At 49.8% G+C, this 24,975-nt stretch overlaps 3 gene segments (V, D, J or C); all 3 read left to right on the top strand.

The window, feature by feature from the left end:
• Nucleotides 1-6,427: 6,427 nt before the first annotated feature.
• On the top strand, nucleotides 6,428-6,970 carry LOC123810864. The segment is given in 2 exon segments: nucleotides 6,428-6,482; nucleotides 6,600-6,970. Coding segments are annotated over 2 exon segments (417 nt in total).
• A 2,281-nt stretch (nucleotides 6,971-9,251) lies between these two features.
• Nucleotides 9,252-9,857, top strand: LOC123810984. The segment is given in 2 exon segments: nucleotides 9,252-9,342; nucleotides 9,451-9,857. Coding segments are annotated over 2 exon segments (429 nt in total).
• A 12,006-nt stretch (nucleotides 9,858-21,863) lies between these two features.
• On the top strand, nucleotides 21,864-22,431 carry LOC123810863. The segment is given in 2 exon segments: nucleotides 21,864-21,981; nucleotides 22,094-22,431. Coding segments are annotated over 2 exon segments (396 nt in total).
• The last annotated feature ends 2,544 nt before the right edge of the window (nucleotides 22,432-24,975 follow it).

Raw genomic sequence — 24,975 nt, 5'->3', positions numbered from 1 at the left:
AATATCACCATGGAGAGAAGACATGAATGAACCAGGCAAAAGAGAGAGAGCAAGAGAGAGATTGAGAGAGAAGATTCTCTGTGCCCTGGCGTTATGTTATATCAGGCTTAGGAAGGACTGTGCCCTTTTACAAAGAGCCAATGAACTTCCCACGCATTCATGGGCTTGCTCTGGGCCAGCCTTCTAGCCAGTCCTGTCTACTTTGTGGGGATTACAGCACCCACATGTTTATGTGAGAGTCGTGGCTTCCGTCGCTTTTACATGCAAGGGTTGGAGGGCACCTGAAACAGGCACATGAGCCGACGCACATGCTGACCGAGCGCTCTCGAGTGGGTGTGCTCTCACAGTCAGCCGGGGGTGGGCTGCAGTCACGCAGGAGGGCAGACAGGCAGGAGGGGTCCTGTGGATGATGTGCCGGGGAGTGTGGAGACAGGGGGTTTTATGAAGTATTCTCTACAACTTGTGAAACTTTAAAATTCTCTCCATCACATATATTTTTCACTTCTCTGTCTCTCTGTGATGATGCATTTAGGCCCTATCATTAAGAGAGACTCAAAATGAGCAAAAGCTGTTTTCACTATAATCTCAAATTTAAGCCCATTTCCCCCTACAAACAGAGAAGATTTTGATGTGGATGGAGACCGCAGGAAAAAGTTGTCCGTGGTTCTACCGTCTCAAATATATCAGGGAAGCCTGGTTGGTGTCTGAGAGCAAGAGGAGGGGCTGCGAGCCGGGCGTGGAGGGGGCCGGTCATGAAGCCCCCTGAGCAGAGCCGAGGAGCTGGAGTTCTGTGCAACCAGCAGTGGGGAGCCCCTGAGGGTTTTAAATAGGGGGTGATCTGCCTGAGCTGAGGAGGAAGGTCCTCGAGGCCTGGGGACACAGTACCCGAGGTGAGCACGTGATCCTGGTCAGGGTCATTGACTAGGAGTCCGCGTGAGCCTAGGTGTGTGGGGACCATGGGACCGTGGGTACAGGTGCAGCAGAGGTGGATCCGGGCACAGAGGGATGTGCTGGTCTCTGCCTCCAACTGCCCAGACACTCAGCTGGTCTGCAAATGCATCACACCCGGTATTATCTTGTTACTAAAGTGAGACAATGAGTAAGACAATCAGGCAGGGAAAGCCTTATTTAAAATAGGAATAAAGTGAGGACACCTGGGACAAAATTCCAACGAGGAACATGTGGCACAGAGAAGGAGACCCTGCAGACCTGAGACTGTGCGTCAGTTTCTGAAACGAAGACACAGTCTGCCTTCTCCACTGGTGCTTGTGAAGCCCAGCAAAGCCACTATTATCATTATATTTTTTTACCAATTAATACTAAATTAAATCAGATCTCCATGAAAACTGAAAATGCCCTGGCTGGTATAGCTCAGGGGATTGAGCGCAGGCTGTGAAGCAAAGGGTCACTGGTTCGACTCCCAGTCAGGGCACATGCATGGCGTGCAGGCCAGGTCCCCAGTGGGGTCCACGAGAGAGGCAACCCCACAGTGATGTTTCTCTCTCTCCCTTCCTGTCTCTCTAAATAAATAAATAAAATCTTTAAAAAATTATTTGAAAAAAACTGTAAATGCATTCCATGAATTAAAATGATTACTGCATTGCTCTCCTTTGAATATGCCTCTGAGCCTTTCCCTGGAAAACCCCCTTTCTAGGTCATTCCAGAGCAGCCCCTGTGAGCCCTCCAAACCGGATCAGCTTTTCGTCATCTGCCATATGGGACAGAAAGCTCCCTGTGCATGTGCTGTGCCGCATCTTCACTGGAGGTGAAGCCAAAGTAACTTGTCATATAAGTACATCTTTTCCCCTCCCAAGATGAGACCCCTGGGAGTGAGATGCACCAGGAACCAGTACAGTGTAACAGAGCCACGGTATCTGGGAACCAGACCCTAGATGTGTAAATAGAGTCAGTGACCTGCTGAGCTGCAGAAACCAGCTGGTTTCTCAGGGTTTTGGTCTAGGACACAAGTGAGCCCTGTGACCAGTAGGAGGCGGAGTGGGACTGCACTGTGGTCCCTAAACAGCTAGATTCTCAGCGAGGACACATCACTCAAAGGAGCCTGAGCCTAGAGGCTGGGCCCTGTGCTACATAACGAGGTCTCAGCAGCTATGTCTCCTTTTGGGACTGGCATATTCTCCTGAGTGTTAACCTTTGTGTGGTCTCAGCAGGCACTTCCTGCCAAGGGCTCTCCCAAGAGGTGAAGCCAACCTCCACCCCCCTCTGTCTGGTGTGTGAGCTGAGCTCCAGCACCAAGGCTCAGGAAGGGGCTGGGCATCCCCTGGGGTGGACACATTTGCATGGATGGTTCCTCCCCTGGGAGAGGGTGGGGAGAAAAGGAGGTCTGGGCAGCCCAGCCCCACTGTGGGCTCAGGGGCTGTGGGCACCATGGCCTGGACCCCTCTCCTCCTTGTGCTCCTCTCTCACTGCACAGGTAGGGACAGGCCTTGGGGACCAGGGCTCAGTTCTGTTTTATTCCTTTCATGCTCCATCTCCTGAGAAACTTCCCCTGCTTCTGGCCCATCACTGACACGTGTCTGTGTTTGCAGGTTCCCTCTCCCAGCCTGTGCTGACTCAGCCGCCCTCCCTCTCTGCATCTCCTGGAGCCACAGCCAGACTCACCTGCATCCTCAGTAGTGGCTTTTTTGTTGAGGGCTACCATATAAGCTGGTACCAGCAGAAGCCAGGGAGCCCTCCCAGTTTCTACTGAGATTTAAATCAGGTTCAGATAAGTACCAGGGCTCGGGGGTCCCCAGCTGCTTCTCTGGATCCAAGGATGCCTCGGCCAATGCAGGGCTCCTGACCATCTCTGGGCTGCAGCCTGAGGACGAGGCCGACTATTACTGTGCTACATGGCACAGCAACAGTAATACTTCCACGGTGCCCCAGAGTCACGGGGAAGTGAGATTGAAACCTCCCTGTGCTCTTTCTGCCTGTGGCTGTCACCCCTGAGGTACCTGGGACCAAGTCTAACTCAAGGTGGCATTTGTTGTCACTTCTTCAGTGGACAACTCTTTTTCTAGGACACATAGATGTGTGCTTTTTCCCTTATTGTCTGTAGGTAAAAATTTTGTTATCCAGTGTTACTATCTTTTCAACCTGTTCAAAAACTAAATGTTTTGCAGAGATCACATAAGGTGTATCCTAGAGAAAGCCTAACAGTCTCTACTCTTGTCTGGGTGGACCAAAATTCCAGGACCAGTAACCAGTGAGATCTAGAGTGATTAGTAACATCATCCAAAATCATGAACATTGTATTGCATTCCTCAGGCGGATCACAGGACCTGGAGGGATAGTGAGGTGGACCCTGCAGGGGGCGCTGTGGGGCTGTCTTTAGGGCAGAGGAGTTTGAATTCATGCTGGGGTATACACTTGGATGCTTCAGGGATGAGATAAAACTGAATTTTTATCTGAAGGACTTATAAATCTGTTCTTAATTACCACTGAAACCAAAACTATGCCCGCTGTGTATTTTCAGCTCTCTATCTGCTTCCTCTCAGCCCCTGAAGCTGTGCTGTGAGGGAAAGTGTAAAGGGTGGAAGAAAGCACCTACATGGGAGACGCTTATGTGGGTGGGTTTGGGCCTGAGGGTGGGCGGGGAGATGGGCCAACCAGGCCTAATCAATACACTGGTCTTCAGTTTGGAATTGGCAGAATAAGTAAGAGTGGCGTGGATGTATGGGGTGGGGCCCGGAATGTTCTAATAACAAGTAAGAATGCAAAGGAAAAGATATGGATCATTCAGATAAATGAGGGAAGTTGCTGTGGGCCAGGCAGTTGGTAAGTGAAGCAGAAAGGGCACCAGGAAAGTGGAGGTGTCATGCTCACTCTCCACCTGCAGTGAGAATAAAATGAGGGGGACAGAAGGTCAGCCTCTCCTGCCCTGGAGACAGCGACAGTGTTGGGATCCTCGGTGCAGGCTGGTACCAACGGGTTCCTGGTGCCGCCCCCAAAGTGTGATGCTGAGAAGTTCTCTGCCCTCAGGGATCCTAACTCAGTTCTCTGGCTCCAGGTCCAGCAGCATGGCCTCTCTGACCATCACCAGCCTGCAGTCCGAGGATGCGGCTGAATGTGACCATTGAACTGCAGATGGTAGCAACACGGCTGTCAAAGAAGCACTGAAGTTCAGGGAGAGTGATCAGTATGATGACCCTGACGTCCCTGGGGCCCTGCCGGAGCCTCCCTCACTGTCCACAGTGGCTCTGTGTTCACTCAACACACCTGCTCCTGACCCCACTGTGTGTCAGACTCGTATTCCACTCATGTGCAGAGTGTTAGCACAATTATGTCCTTAGTGCCTTAATCTACTACATTCCTGTGGTTGTGTGTGTGTGTGTGTGTGTGTACACATACTTACTTTTTTATCCAGTCCCACTCCACTCTCACCGACTCCTTGAGTGCATATTGTACTCCTGTGACGGCCTGACGCCTCCTCTGAATAAGGCACAGGGCACATCAGCTCACTGTGTTGCAGAGGAGTCACCTGTCCGTGGCTGTGGGGACCTGGCTGCATCCTGTGGGGGGAAGTGCTGTGACCATCTCATGAGAATGCTGTCAGTGGGGTGAGCAACAAGAAAGCAGATCTCAGTTCTGAATGATTTTGGACTCTTCCTGGAGATGTCCCCTGTGAATGGTTATAAGTGGACACAGGTCTTATTGCAGGTGACAACGGGACAATTGATGAAGTTTATGGCACTGGGATGACACAGTAGGAAGTAAAGTGTGAGGAGAGACAGAGGAGCCGGTCACCCCAGGCACTGAAATAGAGGGTGTGCAGGGGTCTCCATGCCCTCAGCCCCTCCATTCTCTGAGTGGAGGACACGTTCAGTTGAAGGCTCAGGCACCCCTATGGTCCCAACAATGTAATTATCTAAGTGGTAGGAGGAGCAGGAGGAAGTCCGCATGCAGGAGAGGTCACCCCTTAGAGGAAGGAGTGAGGTGTGGGGACACCTGCGGGACAGGGGGGAGCCTGGGGGACGAGGAGCCCCTGCCCAGTGTGGGTGGGCGGGGTGCCGGGCAGGACTGAAGTCCAAGCCTCACTCTCTCTCTGCTAAGCTCCTCTGAGTGGCATCTACCCAAATCCTGAATCCAGGGTAAATACATGGCTTGTCATGTTAAAAAAATTAACTTGAATGGGAAAGAGAATCTACTCATGCTGACACTGAGCTCACTCAGGTGAGGAAATGTTGTGACTGGTATTTTTTGAGAACAATCCCAACACCCATTTGATGAGCAATCATAAGCCTGCTTGTTTCAAATGGGCAAAAAGAAAAACTCAGAGTTGAAATAATATCATGAAAACAAACCCAATGGAAATGGGAGAACTGAAAAACACAATAGTTGACATAAAAAATACTTCAATCTCACATTTATCTTGCTACAGAAAGAACACAATCAGTAAGAGAACATAGGTAGGTAGAGATTTGTTTATGACAGAAACAAATGTTAGGTTACCCATGACAAGACCCTAACAAGAAACACGTGACACAGGTACACAGAACTCCACCAATTAAGGTCAAAAGGCCACTTCTGAAAGGGATAAGCATGCCACATTTCTGCTGGTAAGTGTGAAGCCTTCAACAGCCATTATTGTTGCCCATCACTTAATCACATCAGAGCTGTGAAAACTGTGTGTGCATCAGGTGACTTGAGATGTGTGCTGAATAGGCCTCCTCTGCATGTCACGTGCCCCTGCATGTGCTCCTGGCAAATTTTCTGAGCAGCCATTATGACCCTTCCAACCAGAAGAGCGGCCCCCTCATCTGTGACATTGGACATGAAAGTCTGTGTGCATTTCCTTTTGCAGTATCATCACTGGGTGTAAATCCAAATTAATTTTTCTTTTAGGTAGAAGTTTGCATCTCCCACCGTTGAGGATTCCTGGGAGTGAGATGCACCAGGAACCTGTACAGTGTATGAGAGTCACAGTATCTGGGAACCAGACCCTGGATGTGGGAATGAATAGAGCCAGTGACCTGCTGAGCTGCAGGAACCAGCTGGGCTCTCAGGGTTTGGCTTCAGAGAGACATGTGTGCTGTCTGACCATCAGGGGGCGCTGTCGGGCTGCCCTGTTCATCTTCCCCAGGAGCTCATTAAGGACCATTTATTAACAGGAGCCTTGGCCTGGGGGCTGGGCCCAGTGTTTAGTGATGGGGACTCTGCAGCTGTGTCCTCTCAGGACTTACATGGTCCTCAGAGTTGGGAACTTATGTTGTTTCACAAGTGCTTCCCCAGCAGGATTCACTCAAGTGATAAAGCCAACTTTCATCCCCTCATTCTGGGGTGTGAGCTGAGCTTTGGCACCAGGGCTCAGGGAGGGGCTGGGCAGTCCCTGGATGGACACACATTTGCATGGACGGCCTCTCCCCTGGTAGAGGGTGGGGAGAAAAGGAGGCCTCTGCAGACTTGCTCCACTGTGGGCTCAGGGGCTGTGAGCACCATGGCCTGGACTCCTCTCCTCCTCGTGCTCCTCTCTCACTGCACAGGTATGGTCAGGACTCAGGGATCAGGGCTCAGTTCCCAAGTTTATTCCTTTCCTGTTCTATCTCCTGGGGAGCTGCCAGTGGTTCTGCCCCATCACTGACGCATGTCTATGTTTGCAGGATCCCTCCCCCAGCCTGTGCTGACTCAGCCGCCCTCAGTGTCTGGGAACCCAGGACAGAGGGTCACCATCTCCTGCACTGGAAGCAGCTCCAACATCGGGGGTTATGATGTGCAATGGTTCCAACAGCTCCCAGGAACGGCCCCCAAAACCCTCATCTCTGCTAATAGCAATCGATACTCAGGGGTCCCTGACCGATTCTCTGGCTCCGCGTCTGGCAGCTCAGCCACCCTGACCATCAATGGGCTCCAGGCTGAGGATGAGGCCGATTATTACTGCCAGACCTATGATGACAATCTCAATGCTCGCACAGTGCTGCAGGCCTGTGGGGAAGTGAGACAAGAACCCCTGTGTCATCTGGGAGCTGGGTGAACCCTGCAGCTGCTGCTGCTCAGGCTCCGCCTGTGCCCTGTGCCTTCTGCTCATTCTCTGGCTGCTCAGGTTCACCCAGGGACCCTGTCTCACATTGAAGGAATCTCTTCTGTCTTCTGTCCTAAGTCACTCATAGCAGCACTTTCCCAGACTAAGGATCCAAACAAAACTTAAAGTCCATCTCCCTTCCAGCTGGGGACAGTTGACTTTCAGACTGGTTTGTATTCATTATTTTTGGGCAACAAAAATGTGACATTGTGTTGGACTCCTGATCCTACCACGGGGCCTGAGCACTGTGTCTGCTGTGCGTGAAGGATGAGTCAGCTGTCTGCATCTCATCTTATAATGTCCTTCAGTGTAGTCGCTGCTGACCTGCTGTTGTGTCTTCTGATAGTTAATACAAAAAATATGGCCCCTTACAAGTATAAAATTATAAGAGATTGGTAGATTTGTCTAGGTGGGTTAAGGGAGTTATATGGGACCAACTCCTAGTTGTGAAATGAGTGGTTCTGGGGACGTGCTATCATCGTGGACAGCACGGGGACCAAGGTGCAGATGCTGTGGCTGTGCATGTGTGAACGCAGCTGAACGAGTGGACCCCCAACATTTTCAGCACAAGAAATAATACAAATTGCTACCATGTGTAGTGATGGATGTCAGGTAGACTTACCCAGTGGTGATTCTGTAATATGTTTCCATATGGAACGATCGTGTTGTACAACTGAAACTAATCAGTGTTGTATATGAATTAACCTGAGTTAAAAAGATACAATAAAAATTATCGTAAAAATAAATTCAAACATCTGTTCATAGAGAAACCTGCATTGGAAACTTTACGGTTCTTTACTCGTAGTCCCCCGACTCACAGAGCAGCCACACCCCTGTGCCTGGGCGTCCGTCACAGCCGCCCACCGACTTGCCCCGCCTGGGAGCCTTGATGACGTCCTCCGACCAGGGGACTCTTTGTGGAAGGGAATTTTTATTCCGAGTGCGATTGTAACTATGTCACGTTTTGGAAGCAGCACGACTCCAGAGCAGTGTGGACGTGTGTTGTGCACCGGTGTTTGCGGAAGAAGATGGACTGTGTGAGCACAACGTATTTCTTGGGGAGCAATGGAATTGTTCTGCATGACAATGTAACGGCACCCGCATGACACCATGGCTCTGTCATACTCATTGAAAACTTTAAGCACAGTGACAGAACCTTAATGTAGGCACGTGAGATCTAATGTAGAGAGTTGAGGATCCCATGGTGGAATTTTTAGCTGAATCTTATTGAGCGGACTCTTAAATAAATAACATACATGCATTTTAAGTTGGATAAGTGGTGACTGATTATATATATAGGCTTTTAATAAAAAGTTTTCCAAGTAATTGAAATTTTTTCTAGATCTTTCTGCATGTTGGCCCTTTTTACTCTTAGAGAAATGCCACAAACAATGTGATTTGACAAGGTCCTGGCCAACTTTTGACTGTGAACTGGAGGACAGATTCCCAGGAGGAATTGCTGCTCACAGTGTGTGGGGACCGACGGTCCCCTGCAGTAGGGATGATGACAAAGGTTCACACAACATCACACACTAAGGAGGAGGGGGCTTTCCCCCCATAACCGCCCCATCCCTAGAGAGAAAGACCACTTTCTCCTTGGTTTTGCTGGGGACCCACAGGGAAGGAGACCTCTAACACCAGGGGGCAACGAACCCGTGTCCTGCACAGAAGGGGACATGCCTGCCTGGGGTTGGTCACTGCTCTGGACTTGGTACTGGCCTAAGGGTTTAAGTAAGAGACACCACGTTATTCCTGAGCATGGAAATCCCAGGGAGGTGTGGAGAAGCTGATCCTGAGGTCTCTGAGGACATCACTAACGTGCCCTGCGGTGATGGGGGAGCCACCCGAGGGGACAGTTGGCTTGGCCCTTGGGCAGTTTTCAGTGGACAGAAAGTGGAAGTCAGAGGCTGTCTCTTCTTGGGTTCTGGTCACCACACACAATGGTGAGTCTGGGCCTGGGCACTAGAGGGCGCTCAAGTGTTGCTATTGAGGGAACTGGGGTGATTTGAGCTGAGATGGGAGAGTTGTGGCTCAGAGATGTGACTTCCCTAATGCACAGGTCTCACAAAGCCCCACCTCACAGTCATGCACAGTGTCCTCAGGCAGGCGTAGGTGGTTTGGACTCAGGGAGGAATCAAATAGTTGAGGAGGTGGGGCGGGGAATCATTTGCATAAATGGGTCCTCCTCTCTCAGAGTACAAAGGGAAGGGAAAGATTTTGGGAAACCCTGCTTCAGCTGTGGGGCCACAGAAGGCAGGACTCAGGGATGGTCTCCACCATGGCCTGGTCCCCTCTCTTGCTCACCCTCCTGGCTCACTGCACAGGTGACTGCTTATGGGGACAGGGGGTGGCACCCTGGGCAAACTCATGCTGTAGTTTCTTGTTTGTCTCTACACCCATAATCACCATCTCTGTGTGTCTCTCTCCCCCAGGGTCCTGGGCCCAGTCTGTGCTGACTCAGCCACCCTCAGTGTCTGGGAACCTAGGACAGAGGGTCACCATCTCCTGCACTGGAAGCAGCTCCAACATTGGGAGTAACAGTGTGCAATGGTTCCAACAGCTCCCAGGAAAGGCTCCCACAACCCTCATCTATGGTAATAGCAATCGATACCCAGGGGTCCCTGACCGATTCTCTGGCTCCAAGTCCGGCAGCTCCGCCACCCTGACCATCACTGGGCTCCAGGCTGAGGATGAGGCCGATTATTACTGCCAGACCTCTGATGACAATCTCAGCAGTCGCACAGTGCTGCAGGCCTGTGGGGAAGTGAGACAAGAACCCCTGTGTCATCTGGCAGCCGGGTGAACCCTGCAGCTGCTTCTGCTCAGGCTCCGCCTGTGCCCTGTGCCTTCTGCTCATTCTCTGGCTATTGTCCTGGGCCCAGCTTCCCCCAAAGACACTCTCTGGAATGGAAGGATGTCTCCCTTGCGTCCTCACAGAAACTCACAGCAGCACTTTCCGAGACTGAGTGTCCTAAATGAAACTGAAAGTCCATTTTACCACACAATGGAGAAAGTTTGCTTCCAGACTCATTTGTATTCAGTTTTTCTTTGATGTTCCAACAAATAGAATATTGTGTTGGGCCCCTGAACCTACCACGGGGCCTGAGCACCCTGTGTGCTGTGTGTGAAGGACGAGTCAGCCTGTTCTCGTCTCACATTAGAATGTACTTCAGTGTACTCACTGCTGAGTGCTTTGTCTTCTGATTTTCAATAAATTTTCTGTAAAATATGTCTGTGTAAAAGCATAAAATTAGAACAGATTGGTGGCTTCCAGAGTTGTGGGGTGAAGGGGGTGGCCATGTGGGTAAAAGGGGTGGAAGGGGACCAACTCCCAGTTGTGAAATGAAAGCTCCTGGGGAAGTCATGGACAGCATGGGGACTGGGGCGGAGATGCTGGATCGTGCGTGTGTGGACACAGCTAAACCAGCAGAACCCAAACATTCGCAGCACAAGAAATAATAAACATTGTTACCATGCGCAGTGATGGAATTTAAGTAGACTTATTTTGCTGATGAATTTGCAATATTTATCAACATAGAATGATGATGTTGTGCAGCTGATACTAGTATAATATTGTATATCAATTATACCTCACTTAAGAAGTTACAATAAATAAAATGAAATTATAAAAATAAATCGGAATTTCTGTTCACAGAATCTCTTGCATGTGAAAGTTTAAAGTGTCTTTATTAACAGTCTCCCCACCCTGAGAGCAACCGACAGGCCGTGCGTGGGTGTGCATTACAGCTGTGTGTGGGCTCACCCCAAGCCGGGAGCAGCAGTGAGGTCCTTCCTCCAAGAAGGGGCTTCTTTTTAAAAGGCCATGTCATTAATAATGTGATTCTAATGATGTGACATTTTGGAAGAGGCAAAACTCTAGGGAGAGTGGGAATATCTGTTGTAAATTTTTCTATGTGAAAACAAAGAAGGAGCAACTGAATTATTCGACATGACAATGTAATGGCACCTAAGTGGCACTATGACCATGTGAAATGCATTGAAAACTGTGAAGCACAGTGACAGACCTTAACGTGTGCACATGACATGCAGGTTAGGAGGTTGAGGATCCCGTGGTGGAATGCGGAAGGTGGCAGGAGCCCATCAGTTTGCATTGAGAAGGCATGAGGACTGCACTGGGTGGGGGAAGGGGAGGAAAGTTACTGACCAAAATACCTGTGACAGTGGGGGCGTCTGTCATAGTAACAGCAAAGGAAACCTCACCTAACACTGTGCTCCAGGTGATAAACTGGGTTCCCGAGGGAATACAGGTAACAGGGCAGGTGTGGCTGTGCTGTGCACTGTCGTTACATAATCCCGTGAGTGGGTGGGCACAGGTGGGAGGCAGACTGCTCACCCCAGTGATGGAATTGACACTTATCCCCAGGGGGTGGAGGCGTGATGCTCCCGGCAGTGACCTGTTAGAGTTGCAGACACAAGAATGAACTCAGGTTTGGTTCATGGGCAGGTACAATTGCAGTGGGAAATATTTACAAATGTGCTTGTTCCTGCACTAGGTTACTCATGAATATTTTATTGTCCTGTCCATTGATTGGAATTGCATATTATGGTGCCAGGGTGATAAGTCTGCCTTTCCCCAGATATGCTTTTATAACATTCTAAAGCAAATAATGATGGCTTCTTTGGAGAAACAACTTTAGACAGAAAGGGAGGAAGGGGGTGGAAGAGAGACAGGGGAGAAAGAGAAGGAGAGAGACAGTGAGAGAGACACACACACACACAGATGTGGATGTTGTTGTTCCACTTGTTTGCACATTCATTGGTTGCTTTCTGTATGTGTCCTGACCAAACCTCGAACTCACAACCTTGCTGCATTGAGACATGTTCTAACCCACTGAGCGAGCCACTTGGCCAGGGCCTGATTTATGTTATAACTGAAATTTGTACCTTTGAACTTCTCTCATTTCTGTGTCACCCTACCTCAGCCTCTGGCAACCACCATTTTGTTCTCTGAATCTTGTGTTTATTAGTTTTGTTTTGTTGATCAGATTACACATATAAGTGAGATCATGATATCTGTCTTGCTCTCTGACTTACTTTATAAAGCATAATGTCCCCAAGTTTTATTCATGTTGCGTCAGATGACAAGATTCCATTTCTCTCAAAGGCTCATTTATACACTGATTTAACATCATATATTATGTACGACATGATCTTTAGTCATTCACTCATCAACAGATACTTAGGGGATTTTCATATGTTGGCTGTTGTATAATGATGCTGTCCCGAACCTGAGGTTGCACATGTCTTTTAGAGATGTTTTAGTTTCCTTAAAATACCCACAAGTGGAATTCTGGATCATAAAGTCGTTCTGGTTTTAGGAGTGAAGCCCAAGGAACCATGTGCAACCTGCTGAGCTGAAGAGACCAGCAGGGCTCTTGGGGCTTCAGGCCATGGTGAGGAGTGTGCACTGTGACCAGCAGGGGGTGCTGTGGACTGTCCTGTGCTCCCTACATAGCTGATCAGCTGGGACCCTTTACTCAGTGGATCCTGGGGCTGGGGGATGGGCTAGAACTCACTGATTGTTACTCTGCAGATGGGTCCTCTGTGGCCTGGCAGATCCTCTGAGCAAAGACTTTGGCATTGCCTCAGCAGGTGCTTCCTTCCAGGCTTTTTCTTTCTTTGTTCATATTTTTTCATTACCATTCAGTCCCCCTTAATCACCCCTGCCCCCACAATCACCCTACTGTGGTCTGTGTCCATGAGTCCTGCTTCCATTTTGCTCAGTCCCTCCACCCTCTGACCCTCCCCCCTTACCTGTTACCCTGGTCTCTATCTAAGAGTGTGTTTCTGTTTTCCTTGTGAGTTCAGGGTGTTCATTGGATTCCACATGTGAGTGAAATCATATGGTACTTGTCTTTCTCTGACTGGCTTATTTCACACAGCATAATATTCTCCAGGTCCATCCATATTGTCGTAAGGGGTAAAATTTCCTTTATTTTTACAGCTGAACAGTATTCCATTGTGTAAATGTTCCATAGTTGTTTTATCCACTCATCTACTGATGGACACTTAGGCTGATTCTATATCTTGGTGATTGTAAACAATACGGCAATGAACACAGGGGTGCTTATGTTCTTTCAAATTAGTGATTGAGGTTCATTCAGATACTCTGTAAGGCCCTGCTACCCTGAAAGTACCTGATCTTGTTTGATGCCTGATTTTTCAAGGGGTGAAGCCAACCTCCATCCCCCTCTGTCTGGGGTGTGAGCTGAGCGCCAGCACCAGGGCTCAGGAAGGGGCTGGGCAGCTCGTGGGTGGCCACACATTTGCCTGGACGGCCCCTCCCCTGGCAGAGGGTGGGGAGAAAAGGAGGCTTGGGCAGCCCAGCCCCACTGTGGGCTCAGGGGCTGTGTGCACCATGGCCTGGACTCCTCTCCTCCTCGTGCTCCTCTCTCACTGCACAGGTACGGACAGGCCTTGGGGACCAGGGCTCAGTTCCCAAGTTTATTCCCTTTGTGCTCCATCTCCTGAGAAGCTTCCCTTAGTTCTGCTCCAGCACTGACAAGTCTGTATTTCTGCAGGTTCCCCCTCCCTGGCTGTACTGACTCAGCTGCCCTTCACTCTGCATCACCGTCAGCAATAGCCAGACTCACCTGCACCCTCAGAAGCGTTGGCAGCTATGGAATATATTGGTACCAGCAGAAGTCAGGGAGCCTTCCCCGGTATCTGCTGTATTACTACTCAGACTGAAACAAGGGCCAGGGCCCCGGGGTCCCCAGCCGCTTCTCTGGATCCACAGACACCTCGGCCAACGCAGGGCTCCTGACCATCTCTGGGCTGCAGCCTGAGGATGAGGCGGACTATTACGGTGCGATCTGGTACAATAATGCTCCTCACAGTGACACACGCAGATGGGGAAGTTGGACAAAACCTCAGCCTAACAGAGTTTTGGTTCACAACAATTGAACATTTAAAAACAACTCCTCTGTTTGCAAACTTTACTTGAAAGTGTCTCCGGGTTTACAGTGGGTCTAGTCTGTATTTTTTAGTCCATGTTTCTGAAGTGTCAGGAAAACAGAACCAACACAGAATAAACTATTCATGATTTCACTGAAATGATACCTGTTTCCCAAGTGTAGTATAACCAGAGCATTTGACACTGCTGTTTCTCTCCTGAAATAAGGAGGGAGCTCTTTTTTTCCCAGAGCCTGGGGACCCTCCCAGTGGGTTATTGTCCACCACAGCAGGGACTCTGCTGTCCTGGAGGACACAGCAGTGACCTTGTCCTTCCTCCCAGGCTCCTGAGCACAAGGCTGGTTAAAAAGCATTGTGTATCACTGACGAGGTGCTAGGAGGTGAGATCCTTGGCACAGACTCAGGCCCAGGAGGAACTCCATGCACAGAGCTGGCCTGGAGCCTTTTCTGAGTCCCTAAGCCTTCAGCTAAATCATGTGAAAGGATTATTAAAGGGGCCATTTGTGACCTGTATCCCAGAGATATCTTTTTGGGTCACTATCATGTGGGGATACCGTGCTATTGCTGGGGAAATGCTGAGCCTGCTCCAGACACGTGGGTGAAGTGGGTCCATGGATGAGATGTTCTCACAGCTGCCACCACTCAGGACCATGGGGACCCCTGTGAGTGGGGTTTCCTAAACCCACAGGCACTTTGTCCCCTTGTCCTCTCTTAACCCACTAGAGCATGTTAACAGTACTGGCTGTGGACTGGGCTATGGGGCAGCCGGAGCGGGTGCTCCCCCTGTTCCTGTGTCATATTCCCCTCCCCCCCATGGGGGTCTTGATGAGCCCAGATCCGACATGACCTTCTCCTGAACATATGTCGGCAAACACATTGAACATTGCCATGGTAATGGTCCAAAAATCTGAAGTGACATCACTTACACACTCCACTTTTGTACCTGGGACAAAGGTCCCTGAGAGTCATCCCTGTTCACCAGCTCCTACTTGGTGCTCACAGCCTCTTTGACCACCTGTGAGGACCAGCCTGTTGAGGAGGCTGATTAGCACAGTCACAGGACTTCATAACCACCGGCCACAAAGAGCTCCCATGCCACATGGACGTGAAGTGTACATGTGCCCTCCCCTCTGTGGTGACCCATCACTGTCCTGTCCCCGACTGTGACCAACACTGGTTCAGGTTTTGGCTTCTGTTATCACTTGTGCTGTCAACCCAGAGACCTAACGTTCCCACCCCTGGCTGTCTTTATGGTTCAACATAAATGTCCCATTTGCTACCTGGTTTCCTAATGCAAACAGAATCACTGTGGACCTGGTTTTGGAGTTCCTGGTGGCATGACAACAAAAACAGGGTTCCCACCCCTTGACCTGGCTGCCCTGGGGCCTCGGCTCCCAGGCAGGGACCCAGAGACCTGGGAGTGTTAGGAAACACTACGTCGTCTGTCATGGCCACACTCAAAAAAGATTCGCACGTTATTGCAAATTAGATGTGAACAGCTTCCCCTATTTATATTTCAGAATACATCACCTTAATCAAAATCACTGGACTAATTGTTCTATAAATAATGTGCAGTTCATCTTGAATCTGCAGTAATCTCGATACTGGATGCAGAATCACAAGCGAGTGATGACGCGCCCTGTGTTTCTGCTGTGATGTCTGACAGAATGACAGATGAGTTCTGTTTACTTTCCTGTGTGCCGTGACAGCTCTTTAAGTTGTTTATCGTTGTCATTTCAAAGCTCAAAAACACAAATCTGGCCTCAGGTGGACTTCTTAAATTTATTTTAGTAAACAGTGTAAGTGGGAAATAATAGCGAACACACAGTTTGAAAGAAAACAGAGGAGAAAGAAACATTCCCCAACATACTTGGTGAGACTATGTTTTTCTCCTTACTCTAACCAGACAAAAATGCTCACCCATGATTCCAGCCACTCAGGGGTGGGCTGAACTTGAACTTCATCACTCAGTAAAGAGACTGAATGAAGTGGCACAAGACAGAGCTAGTCTGCTCTCCTGCGCCCCCTGATGGTGAGTGTGGGGACCATGGAAAGCACAGGCTTGGCCCCCACCTGCGTTAACAGCACTGAATAAGGGGGTACAGGGCGAGGTGAGGGGAGAGGAGTCAGCAGTACAGGTGTCCTCTCTCCTCCCTGGTGTTACTAGGACCAAAGAGTCTAGTGGGGAGTGAGTGCCCACCCACTGAACACAGATACTCCCCTCAGCTCTGTGCTTCTCTCCCTGAGGTCAGCAGGGACCAGCAGTGGGTTGGTCTCTCACCCTGCTTGAAGGGAACCAGCAGGTGACAGTCATTGGCTCACTGTCCCCAGGAAGGCATCAGAGCACAGACCAGTGGAATCAGGGCTCCCCCCTGCTGGGGCCAGTGGGAGCGGAACACCCACCCCCTGACCTTCTGTGCTGCAGCTCCGCAGGAGGGTGGCCTGAGGGAAGACAGAGGAGATGGGACTCAGGGGCTCCTCCTGTGACCCCCCAAAGTCCAGGATCCAGTAAAACCCCACCTGATTTTTCAAGAAGCAAGAAATTAAAACTTGGTGAGAAAAGAGAGTGACCTGACCCAAACACTGAGATGACTCCGATGAGGAAACACAGTGACAGATATCAGTCTGGCAATGACCCTGAAATCCACCTGAAGGGCAACAATGAGTGTTCCTGGTACAAATGGAAAAAGGAAAACTCAGAATGTAAATAGAAGTCATGAAAACAAAGCAAATGGGAATTATAGAACTGAAAACAGAATATGTAAAATTAAAAAAGAAAACTCTGTGCAAGAAATCAGGAATAGGTCAACTTTTTACTTTCATTCATTCATTCACTCAGGAAGGGCCACCATCCTTCTGCAGTTCCATCCACCATGACTGTTTCTGAGAGGACGTCACCAGGGGGCGCTGTGGATCTTCTCAGAGGTGCATGGCTGATATCAACCAACTCAAATGGTACTAATGGAAAAGGCCCTGTGCCCACATTCACGGCCTGAGTTAGACCTGACAGACAGCAGGTGCTTCCCCTCAAGGGACAGACTGAAAGCTCACACAACCAATGCGTTCTGCTCACAAGAAAGCTAAGAACCGTCCTGAGGACCCAGAATTTGATGATGTTGTGTGATCATATTTGCATAATGCCCCACCAAACACACCCCTCACCCAGGGAGCTGAGGAGGAGTTAAAGGGACACCCAGAGAGCAGCCCGAGCCTGAGGCCAGGGGATTTGGAAAGTGTCCACTATGGCCTGGACACCTCTGCCCTGGCTCCTCCTCCTCACCCTCTGCCCAGGTCCAGGGACACTTCCGGCACCAGCCTTTCAGGGGGGTCCCTCTGCCTTTATTCTTCATTCCTGACATGTGTCTGTTTTCATTTCAGGGTCCAGGTCTCAGCCTGTGGTGACTCAGGAGCCCTCACTGACTGTGTCCCCAGGAGGGACCGTCACTCTCACCTGTGCCTCCAGCACTGGAGCCGTCACCAGCAATCACTCTCCAGACTGGATCCAGAAGAAGTCTGGCCAAGTCCCCGTGTCACTGATCTATTGTACAAACAGTAAATACTCCTGGACCCCTGCCCGGTTCTCAGGCTCCCTCCTCGGGGGCAAAGCTGCCCTGACCCTGTCGGGGGCCCAGCCCGAGGACGAGGCCGAGTACTACTGTTTTCTGTGGTACAGCAACCATCACCACAGTGACACATGCAGGGGGGAAGTGAAACAAAAACCCAGGGCTCAGTGCACCCTGTGCTTCTACCACCCCGTGTCCTGTTCACAGAAGTTGGTCTAGGGAGTGGGGACTCAGAAGGGTTGTTCTCTACGGCCCCAGGGGGTGCAATCAGATCCACATTTCTAAGCCATGACAGGATTTAACCCACCATTTCATGAAGACAAAGTCCTCTTTAAAATAGGAGCCAATGTCACCCACAATTTCACAGGTAATGGACAGGACAGCAAAGGAAAGGTCGTTCCCATGAGGACACATGCACACACAGTCAGGTCTGAGGGTGGCTTGGCCGGCTTTTAAAAACCAAGACAACTTCATAATTGGGCGTAAAGAAGCAGAGGAGGCAGAGCCGCTGGGAAATGGAGCTGGAGCCCCCATCCTAGAGGATGTTCCTTGTTCGTCTTCCTTCTCCAGCCTCTGTGGTGCTTGAGGGCAGGAATGCATAAACTTTGTTTTGGGTCAAAGCAACTGCCTGCTCTAGACAACTGTTTGCAAAGCTGAAGGGAGAGCAGACAGCCTGACTACAGGGTTCACCATTCAAGGTGTTCCTTAGTACTGGACCCACAATGTGCAGCTAAAGAATAACTTTGCTTACTTTCACTGCAGAAATTTCTTTGTTGGGTAATTATTACCAATAGAAATACTTCTCTTCTATCCATGACATTAATCCCTGCCCTATCTCATGAAAACCATTGCTTTCACCCCATTATTGGACACAATGTGGCTTTCTGCAGGAAACTATGCCCCAGGCTTGCAACTATTTTTTATCCCAAACAAATGCTTGTAGCCTCTCACATTGGCTTTTTATTTTCAGGTTAACATCAGTGACATTATACAGCTATGCTTTATGAAGAGGAATGTTAGAGTGAAACATAGTAGAAACATAATGGAAACAGCCCACATCTTGAGAAGGACATGGGATTGGAGCATATGGGCATACGGAACTGATGTCTGCTCCCCCTGCCAGATAAAGATCTGGACCAGGTGCTCAGTGAAGGGGCGGGGCATCCAGAACGGAAGGTGGAAGAAGAGGACAGTGAGCATCCTTACAGCCAGAGTCCAGCTCCAGTCGCTGAGCCTGTGGTTCTTCCCAAGCAGGCCATCTTGAAATCCCACCTCCCTCAGGAAAGCAGGCTAAATGGTTTCCCTGAGGACGACTTATTTGGACTATGGCAGAAGTTAGAGATTCCAAACAGAGCAAGTGATGACACTAGTGGATGCAGGGATGCCCTGCTGTGAGCTCTTTCAGGACTGCTCCTGCCTTGCCCAGTGGCCAAGAGTCATCCCCCAGTAGGTCTAAGCTGACACTGTTTCTGGATGTGCAGTAGGGTGAAGAGTTGCTAGTGTCTCTCCTAACAACAATGCTAGGAAATGGGAGGGGGCGTTGGACCAGTATTTAACCCCAAAGGGTCCAGGTGTCAGCTTCAGTTTAGCCCCCAGGGTCCACGTGTGCTCGTTCACAGGCTGCTGACGGGAGACGGGAGGGAGGAGACGGGACCCAATGCTGACCGGCACCAAAACCCTAGAATGAGATACCAAAGATTTTCCCTTAATTATTGTAGAGAGGGTGTGTATGAGAGATGTATCATCAGAGAGGGGCCTCACCACATGTGTACATGTGAAGTATAACTGGTAATTATGCAAAGAACACAGTAAAGTGAGGACAAACTCTAGCAGCAGTCAGAGGAACTTGTGTGGCTGTGGAGAGTATAGATGGGAACTTGCCTGTTGCCACCGAGAGTGGGACAGGGAGGTGTGGGGACTGTGGGCATACTGTGTGCAGAGCATTGAGAACAACAGCATCATTGGAATTTGAGAGGCATGTGTGTCTCACAGTCAGGAATGAGGCACAGGTGGGGCCTCCATCGTGGAGTGGGGGACTGTGTTGTGACCATACACAGTGCATCAGAATCACAGTATGGGGGAGTCCTGTCATCGACATGGGGATGCAGTCAGTGACCTGCTGAGCTGCAGGGACCAGCTGGGCTCCAAGGCCTTCAGGGAACTTGGAGATGTGTGCCCTGCCAACACCAGGGGGCGCTGTGGGACTTTGCTGTGGTCCCTGCACAGCTGCTCAGGGAGGAGCTTCAGGTGCCCTGAGCCTGGCCCAGGATGTGCTGATGATTCCTTGAGGTCTGACATCTGCACACAGCAGAGTGTTCTCTTTCTCCTGAGAAATCTCAGGAGATACAATTCCTGGATTCACTGAGGAGCTTCCAGATTCCCAGGAACAAGAGGGAGCCCTGTCCCTTTAAGGCCCTAGCTGTCAGACTCATAACCTTTACCAGCACCAGTTCAATAACAAAAATCTTAATTATTTAAAGGCTTTAAAAAAACATCAGTTTCTTGGCATCTAGAGCCTATGAGGCAACCCTCAGGTCCATCAAGTATGAAAAACACAAGGACATTTCCAGAAAGGTCTGGTTTTTCTTCCAGGTTAACACTGGAGGCATTTTCACACAAGTTGATTATGACTCAGTGTGGAATGAGGCCATTACATTGAAAAGGAGAAACAATATACACAAAAGAGATGCTTATTATAAAGCTGTTGATTTCAGTCTTTAGAATGCACATAATTTTAAGATTAGACTGAAAGAGATTAGAGGGGAAAGCATCATAAATATAAAATATAGACTAAGGAGGAAAGAATAAAGTATCACAATAGCACTGAAGGGGACATGACAGGCCGGAGAGGAGAGCAGGAGGACACTTTCTCTCTGACGGCGTTGAGTATGGAGACCGAGAGGAACTCAGCCTGCCAATACCTGGGCAGTGGGGGTGGGAATCGAACAGCAGTGTCTCCAAAGCACACCAAGAAGACAATGTCATGGAATAAGTGTAGATCCCATAGACTCTCTGTCAGTGTGAACCAGCAGAGTGCAGTGAAGGTTTTGAGCCTCAAACTTGGATTAAGATGTTTCTATATGTGAAGTGGCATCGCACAAGCAGAAGAAGCAAGAGGACATGTCAAGAAAACCTGAAGTATCTGGCGACATAAAAACAGTGAATGCCTCATGCATGCAGTCGCCTGGAAGTGATCAGTTATCTAGAGACAATAATGTCTTAGTCCCAGCCCCACGGAGACACCCACTCATTCCCTGTTCCTGGTAGTGACATCCCAAAGGTCCCAGGGCCAAATCTGGTTGCCCTCCAGAAATGCGGGGTGTAGTCGAGGTGCTAGTGGGCCCTGGATCAGAGACCAGCAGGGGGCACTGTGGGGCTGGTCCAGTCAAGACAAGGTTAGGTTATCTATTGTTTGATTAATACTGCCTGACAATGATTGATGAGCATTAGGTAGAGGTCTTGTTTTTCTTTGCAAATAAACCCAATACAAACCCATTGAGGAACTGGCTTCTGGTCCTTCTCCTTCAGAGATCGGCCTCCTTTCCTCCCCAAGCAGATCATGTCTCGTCAGATTCATTCTCATCCGCGGTGGACCGGGGCAGTCTGCAGGCAAACCTCCCACACCAGGTCATAGATAAAGTTTGGCCAAAATTATATGCATGAAAATACACTTATGTCTGCTGAAAAAAAGGAAAAACATTGAAATACTTTTTTGTGCCTTGGACAAACAGTAGTTAATGTGTAACAACGGAGAAGTCACAGTAAACAATAAAACTGTCCTGAAATAGAGCTCATTACACTGTGGGACAGTCACTGCTCTGGGCCTGACCCCGCTCCAGGGAAGACGACCTGAGTGAAAGCAGCAGCGCAGTGCTGACCACACAGACCAGCCGAGGACGTGTGGACTGACTCACCCTGAGGAGTCTAAGTAGGACATGAAAGTGTTCTGGAGTGACTGGAACCCCCATAAGGGGGCATCGGGAATGCCCCTAAGAGTGCAGGTCGGGGAACAGGGCTGTGGGGAGGCAGGGTCTGTCTGTGATGGGCCTCAGCAACATGATACACAGTGGAGTGTCTAGGTCTGGGCACCAGGGGGCGCTCAGGGACTGCTCCTGTAGAACCGGGGTAATCAGAGCTGGGACCTGTGAGTTGGCACTGCCTGGTCTCCACTGCTCAGGGCACACAGCAGTGACCTTACATGCCCCGGGTCTCACACAGGCTCACCCCTAACCCCCCTGAAATCCCCAGGCACAGGTACCTGACAGAGGGCCCAGGGAGGGATCAGAAATTGGGAGGTCTCATTTGCATGAGTGGGTCCTCCCTCTCTCAGAGTATGAAGAGGGGAAGGGAGAGGTGTGGTGGAAGCTCTGCTTCAGCTGTGGGGCCACAGAAGGCAGGACTCAGGGATGGACTCCACCATGGCCTGGTCCCCTCTCCTGCTCACCCTCCTGGCTCACTGCACAGGTGATTGGATAAGGGGACAGGGGAGGAGACCTTGGGAGGACACTTGGGTATCTTCTTCCTGCTCCTGTCTCTGGACCCAGAATCACCATCTCTGTGTGTCTCGCTCCTCCAGGGTCCTGGGCCCAGGCTGTGCTGACGCAGCCGCCCTCAGTGTCAGGGAACCTAGGACAGACCGTCACCATCTCCTGCACTGGAAGCAGCACCAACATCGGGGGTGGTCAATATGTGAGCTGGTACCAACAGTTCCCAGGAAAACCCCCTAAAACCGTCATCTATAGAACTAGCAATAGACCCTCGGGGATCCCCGACCGATTCTCTGGCTCCAGGTCTGGCAGTGTCGGCACCCTCACCATCAGTGGGCTCCAGGCTGAGGACGAGGCCAACTATTACTGCTCAGCATGGGACAGCAGTAGCAGTGGTCCCACAGTGCTACAGGGCTTGGGGAAGTGAGACAAAAACCTGCTGTCCCCTGCAGTGCAGTTCTCCCGTGCAGTCCCCACTCCTCTGGGAAGACAGCTGATTTCTCGGTTTGGTTGGCCTGAACTCAGGTCTGAGACCCTCCACAGGGGACTGTGACAGGAACATGTGTCACATCCTTTGAACGCTGCCTCAGGCCTGTCTGTGGCAGCAACACATTGTGCAGTTTTCTTAAAGGAGAGGAAGGTCCTGTCTTTCAGGGGGAGGCTGTGCTGGGAACAGAGTCCCTGATGGGTTAGCAAGAACCAGGGACACGATACACGGCTATGTCCAAGTCAGTGCACATCAGGAAGGCCCAGAGTGTGTGTTGTCACCAACATGTACTCTCTCGGCCTCCACCCTGCCCATCTCTCATGACAGATCCACCCTGTATGGAACCTCGATCCATTCCCAGGATCAGCTCTGGCAGCTCAGGGTTCCTGACCCTCACTGGGCTGAGAGCTGAGGACAAAGGTGCCTCTCACAGCCACCCTGTGCCATTGTCCTCTGTGCTCACACAGAGCTGCAGGCCTGTGGGACCTGAGACCAGGAGAACCTGGTCCTCATCTGCAGGGCGAGGGACGTCCCAGCATGTGCCACTCAGGACACCTGCAGTTTCTGCTTCTGCTGCCGCCACCCTGGGCCAGGTTCTTCCAGGGCAGCCCCTGGGGAATGGGTGTGCCTCCCCCACCCCCTGTCGTCACAGCACCTCACGCAGCCCCCTCCCTGGACAACAGGTCTCAGACAGAACAGGAAGTCAGCCCCCCGTCAGCTGGGGACACAGAGTGGCTCTGCTCTGAAGCCCAGGTGCTGGAATGGGGGCACCATCTCTGGTCACTTCAGACCCAAACTGGCTGGGCATCCTGCGTCTCTGTCAGTGACCACTGACTTCTTTCCTGGATGTTCCAGAGCTGCCACCGTCTCGTTGGCCCTCCCTGTGAAGCCCTGTCCCTGTAGCTCCCAGAGAGAGGACTGTGTCCCAGCTGCACTGGCCCCATAGCTCCTTGGGTAGTGGCCGACCTTTGGGGCTGGGGAATGACCAGGTGTGTGTTCCCATCAGTGCAAAGATCCAACCATGGATTTCTTCTTGTTTGATTTCATTGTTAGTACTACCTGTGTGATGTTGAATGACAACGCAGGTGAAGTCACATTGGCCAGTTCCCAGTCAGTGTGGGAATGTGGTCCTCCCACCTCAGTAGCTGAGAGCTGAGTGTGGGGCTCAGTCATGTGTGTGAGGAGGGAGTGCGAGTTCCTGCACTGCAAATGTGCCTGCTGTTCACACTTTGAGCATCTTTATCAGAAATGTATTTCAAAATTTGATCAGAGGCTTTTCCTGAATCTACTGAGGTCATAGGATTTTATCCTTCCATCTATTACTATGATGTGTTTTATTAATGGCTTGTCGATATGGCACCTACGTTGGATATCTGGAAGAAATCAGCTGTGGCAATGCTGTATCTATTTACTGGTTTGATTTTGGAGTCTCTCTGTTAGCATTTTGATTAAAACATTTGCTTTAATAATTTGCATTATTTTCTGTAATTTTCCCTTTTTTGTATTTTCCCTGTCAGGTGTTGGTTTCTCCGTAATACCTGCTTGCTATAGGAATCAGGAACGCTTCCATTTCTTCAATGTTTGGAAATAAATATACATATATATCAAACACATTGGAAACATCCAGTGTCTGAAGGAGTTAGTGTTTTTGCATAAGTTACTGCATCTGATGTTCTTTTTGTGAAATAGTTCCATTGTAAAGTGTTTTATTTTTTCTAAGGAAATTGTTCATTTTACTCAACTTCCTGAAACCTTTACTTATCTTCCTAGAAAAATCTGCATTTTAACTATTTTTAATAACTTTTTTCATTTTCATAGTTTCCTCATAGCATTTTAATTTTTTATATTATTAATTTTCACTCCAAATCTAGAAATTGGTCCTTCTCATCTGTCATTTGAACGTGAATTCCACGTGCCAGTTACAGCTACTGCTGTGAAGTCTCCTTCGGGTGTATTTGCATTGAGTGTGACGGGGAGATGCTGTTTCTCATGTGTCTTTTTCATTTTCTTGTACACTGCAGAGTTCTCAATTTCTCACTGTTGATTCTTTTTCTTTTTAACTTATGGTAAATTCTCTACCAGTATTTTAACAAATAAGTGTCAAGAGATTTAAAAAATCCACAAACTAGGGGAATCTCACTGTAGCCCAAATCTGAGAGTACTTTTTTCACTCACCCGCATGTCAACCTGAAGGTCAATGGCACTTGGATGACCCCCTATAATGAAATCTTAGGGCTCAGGGACTCCACTGGGGCCCCAAGGAAGACCCCTGCCCCCTCCAGGGCCTCTGTAGTGATAGCATCAGGGCCAGCCTGGGACACCACTCTGGGATATGAACTATAATACTGACATTGACCATCAGAGATGGAAACTGAGAGGAAAAATATGAAGAAACCATCTCTGTGTGGACAGAAATGTAAAAACTTTGGCATCCATCAGTGCCCAGAGTCCCATAAGCTGCAGAGACTGCAGTGGGTACCATGA

This window comes from Phyllostomus hastatus, unplaced genomic scaffold (assembly GCF_019186645.2).
Source record: "Phyllostomus hastatus isolate PE091 unplaced genomic scaffold, TTU_PhHast_1.1 phas_scaffold_760, whole genome shotgun sequence".
Classification (NCBI taxonomy): Eukaryota; Metazoa; Chordata; class Mammalia; order Chiroptera; family Phyllostomidae; genus Phyllostomus; species Phyllostomus hastatus.
Note: the sequence above shows the minus strand (reverse complement) of the source record. Positions and strands in the feature narration are given on the sequence as shown.